The sequence below is a fragment of the Drosophila grimshawi genome, unplaced genomic scaffold, assembly GCF_018153295.1.
Source record: "Drosophila grimshawi isolate 15287-2541.00 unplaced genomic scaffold, ASM1815329v1 contig_1369, whole genome shotgun sequence".
NCBI classification, from domain to species: Eukaryota; Metazoa; Arthropoda; class Insecta; order Diptera; family Drosophilidae; genus Drosophila; species Drosophila grimshawi.
In genome coordinates this window covers 436,789-441,160 of record NW_025062891.1, presented here as the reverse complement: position 1 = coordinate 441,160, position 4,372 = coordinate 436,789, and the positions used below count along the sequence as shown (strand labels likewise).

The window sequence follows — 4,372 nt, the reverse complement described above, 5'->3', positions numbered from 1 at the left end:
ATGTGATGCAAAAAAAATTCGTAATAAATACATAAATTAAGATGCCAGCTGCATTCAAATTAAATGGGGGCGTGAAATTCTCGACAACGACTCGGGCCTTTCGAGGCATGTTTTCAATGTCGTATCACACCTGCAGACATATTCTAATATAGGAAAATTTAACGGTATGCTATGCCAAAAGAATAATAATTAAAAATTTTAAAAAATGTGTGGGGTTGTTTTCCTTAATGCCATATAATAGCTAACAGATTTATACGTGTATATATATGATAGATATATATACATATATATTATATATATTTTCAAAGTAGCTATCTGCAATGACCTCAGCACGCTTCAATGGAATTTTTCGCACACACTTGTAACAGCAGGCTGTTTATGTTTTCAACGATGTTCACGTATATATATATCTATATATATATATATATATACAAATTACTTATAGACTTGGCCAGAATTAGATCATGCATATAGTGTAGATATATGTGGTTGTATAAATCAAGCACGCAAATAGATAGACAAATGAATAAATAAAAAGATACACCCACACAAAGGCAACAAGGCAACTTTTCGCAGCTGAAGGTTATAAGTAGATGTGATTAGAAATGCGCTGCTGGAAATGAATTCGATTTCCACTTGGTAATAAAAATTAACTGGCGAAACGCGTTTCGCTTTCAATCAGTGCTCGGGTCTTATTATCAATTTCTCCACAATATCATCTCTTTATTTGTATAAATAAACTTAGGCGTATACTTAATATAAGGCACATCGATGTGCCTTTTATGTTTTGTGCATTTGCATTTGTGTGAGTGTGTATTTTGTTTTTCATTTTTTTTTCTCTTTTTTTTGTAAGTGTTTGTATGAGGAATATTTTTGTGGTTTAATGTTGGTTTGTAAACTTAACAATTAAACGATAGACATAATTTAAAAACATATTAGAAAGACAGACAGAAAATAGCAGAAGCTGCAATTGCTGCAATTTACTTGCCAAGCAAGATCTTGCGGCCAGCGCCAATATTCTGGCCAGCCTGGGTGGCACCCTTGTTGGAACCGGCCTGCAGGCCGACGATGGTCTGGCCAGCCTTCAGCTGCTCCTCGCTGAAGTCACGCTTGCACTCATCGGCGGGCTTGGGGCCCAAGAAGGGGCCTTTGAATTCAGCGTGCTTGTAGGTCTGCAAAAAACCAATCAGTCAATCAATCAATTAGTCAGTTAGTCAATCATTGACGTCAATCGCTACTTACAGCGCGACCCAGAGCAAAGATGGTGTTGGTCACATTGGCAATATCCTTCTTCTCATACAGATCAACAGTCTGGAAGACATCAATATCGGGCACACCGTATGCCTTCAACGCCTTCTGGAAGTTGTTGAGGTTCTCCATGAACTTGAACTGTCCACCGGACGAGTTGATCTTGAGCACAGAGTCGGGCGACAGTTTGTTCATCAAAGTGCACAGCACCTGTCCGTCCTTGAGTACATCCTCATATACCTGACCAGCGGGGAATTTCTCACCAAGAATGGCCTCAATCCATTCCTGGGCCTCCTTGTCCATCTCGGGATTGCGTTTGCCGGCAATCTATAGCCATAAAAAAACTTTATTATTATCTTTTCACATATTTTTTGCACTTTTCAATCGAGTTTTAATTTTTTGCATTTTAATTTTTATTTTATCATTTTACTTCTATTCTTTTGTGTATCACTTTTATTCACCTTGGCACGAACAGCACGTTCTAGAGACATGTTTGTGATTTGTTCTGAGGGGGAGAGTAATCGGTTTATAAGATCTTCACCAAAGCTAATGCAAGCCTTCACTGATGCCTGGCCACAGGGCGTATGCGGCTTTTAAAGCGCGAGAGCAAGAGATGATCGCACACACGCACACCACTGCGAAAACCATACACACTCACACATAGACCGAATTTCAAGAATTTTCCAAAAATATATCCGAATTCGGAGTCGTCTATGTGGGAGCTTTGCGCTGTGGGAGATTTGTGGCCAAGACGTGGGCGTCGCCTGCATGAATCTGTCAGGTAAATATGTGTGTGTGCGTGTGTGTGTGTGTGCGTGTGTGTGTGTGTATGTGTGTGTGTGTGTGTGAATGTGAGCACCAATTTATTTCTCACTATTCCGACTTTGAGCGTCGCCATCTCGCATGAGTCGTGCGTTTTAATTTTAGACCAGACCATCCAAAAAAACTTAGCATAACCAATTTCAATAATTTTTCACACGTATTGTGGAAATAGACGTGCGCCCCTAAGTAAATTTTTTGTATAAACTTTTGCTGCTGCTTCTTCATCTTCTTCTTCTTCGTGTTATTTGTTATTCTTACAACTCAATTAACGTATACACAATGGCTGCTCATCACAAAAATTTCCACTTTTCGGACTTTTGGGCAGCTGTTTGGCTGCATATTTTGTTGGCCTTTATTTGTTGCTCGTAATTTCCATTTGCAATCGAAATGCATTGGATCATGCTTATAATTAACATTCCGAATACTTTCCAATAAGTGTTAAGTAAATTTGTGTGAAAATGTGTTGAAAACTTGCAAAATTTTAGATTGGGATTTGTACAAAATTCTAAGATATTTATTGCAGAGTCAGTTCCGTGATTTGAGTTAAATTAACTATTGCTACAAATTTTTATAGAGAGAAATTAAATCAATCAAGTTATTTTGATGCAATTTACTTTAAAAGTCAATATTCATCTCTGTGCTCAAATTTCCGGAAAGATTTGGCGCTTTTGGGAATGGCAAATTTAATTGTCAGCCTTGGGAATATAATCAATTTTGTTTACGACTGACGTCCTATAAAAAATTATATTCAAAAAAAGCAGAAAAACAAAATATAAATTATAAATTTGCACATGGGCTCTAAAAAAGAGAATCCCAAAAAAGACACTAAATTGAGTCCAAGTCAAACATCTGTAGATTCAAATATTACCGCTGATATAAGTTTATTGTGCACAGAATCCGAATCGGATTCGGAAAGTGAACTTTTTGGACAGTATAATGAAATTGAAAAAGTAGCTAATAAAAGAAATAATGCTGAGACAATAATGGAACAGCAGCAACTAGAGAACGTGCCAGAAACTATTGTAGAAAGTAAAGGTAGCCAAGTTTTAAGTGAGAAGGAATCCCCATCGGAAGACTCAAAGCGGGAGGAGAGAAGGGCTCGCTTGAAAAGTGCTCGATATATGCGTTTTAGAACAGGGAATTCCGAGACATCTGTTCATTCAAACGAAATACAGAAAGACTCAGAAAAGCTCCAGCATAAGGTTGACATAGAGGTCACAGATATAGCCACAACCTCTACCACTAAAAGTCAACAATTACAATTAGAATATGAAGAAACTGGGAATATTGAATTGTTTTTTGAGGAAGAAGATGACGTTGAAGAGGAGGAAGATATGCTAAAGACGCCAACGGGGGTGGATACAATCAAAGCTAAAATGGATTTCTTAAAGCATTTCGAAATACCCTCATTATCGGATATATCTGAAGATACAGAAGATACGGAGGAAAAATGATGTTCGCCACTTAATTATTTTTGCCAAAGTTTTGGTGCGGCATTTCTCTGACTCTGCTTCAAGCATAATAAAGCTCTTTAGTAAATTATTTTTAAGAATTGCCCTTCATCAATTACCGCACATAAAAGCTATGCAAATTTAATGATTATAAGCAAATTTTAATACTTATAATGGTTGACACATGCCATTAGTGTTACCATTAATCTAAAAACGGAAAACAACTTTTCAAATGACCAAGGTCGAAGCCATTTTAATGTGCAGGCAATTAATTTAATTTATACGCTGTGCGTTATTAAAAAACGCTCGAGGGTGCCCAGCAAATATTTAAATTATGTCCAAATTTCTAATAAACACGAAGGAATTTTATGATTTGTGTAACTCGCCAAAGATTGAATACTCTTTTCAGTAATAATGTTGAATATTCAACTTATTGGCAGCCAAGGTGTATTTCTGAGTCCTGCAGTAAGGAAAACAAATGTTGAAAGCTGGATACGAATGTGTATACAATTTTTTGCTTTGTGAAGAACAAGCCACATAATTAATCACAAATTGCGGAGAAATGCTCAGCAAAATGTATTAAATACAAGCTCAATTTCAAGTCATGTCTGGCAGGACGACAGTCGCAAAAGTGCAGACGCCGAATAAAAGTTAATATTTTATTCACATTAACAACACAGCGCAGCTACAGAATATTTGACTAAGGCCAGAAACAGACAAACAAGAAGCAAAACAAGCATAATTGCAAAGTAAATGCGATGGGACTGTGTGACCTTGTTTAACACAGACGCTGACATCACTCAGCGGCAGCGATAACATTGCCTGCTAGAGCGGATACGGTTTCGATAACA

The 4,372-nt window shown here is 37.1% G+C and overlaps 1 protein-coding gene across 1 annotated transcript; it reads right to left on the bottom strand.

Annotated features, from left to right (window-relative positions):
- Window positions 1-695: 695 nt before the first annotated feature.
- LOC6561307 (muscle-specific protein 20) lies at window positions 696-1,829 on the bottom strand. Its single transcript, XM_001986858.2, has 3 exons — window positions 1,710-1,829; window positions 1,243-1,575; window positions 696-1,172 (listed from the first exon to the last, which is right to left on the bottom strand). The coding sequence occupies exons 1-3, from the start codon at window positions 1,737-1,739 to the stop codon at window positions 981-983; spliced, it is 555 nt and encodes a 184-aa protein (XP_001986894.1). The 5' UTR covers window positions 1,740-1,829; the 3' UTR covers window positions 696-980.
- Between the last annotated feature and the right edge of the window lie 2,543 nt (window positions 1,830-4,372).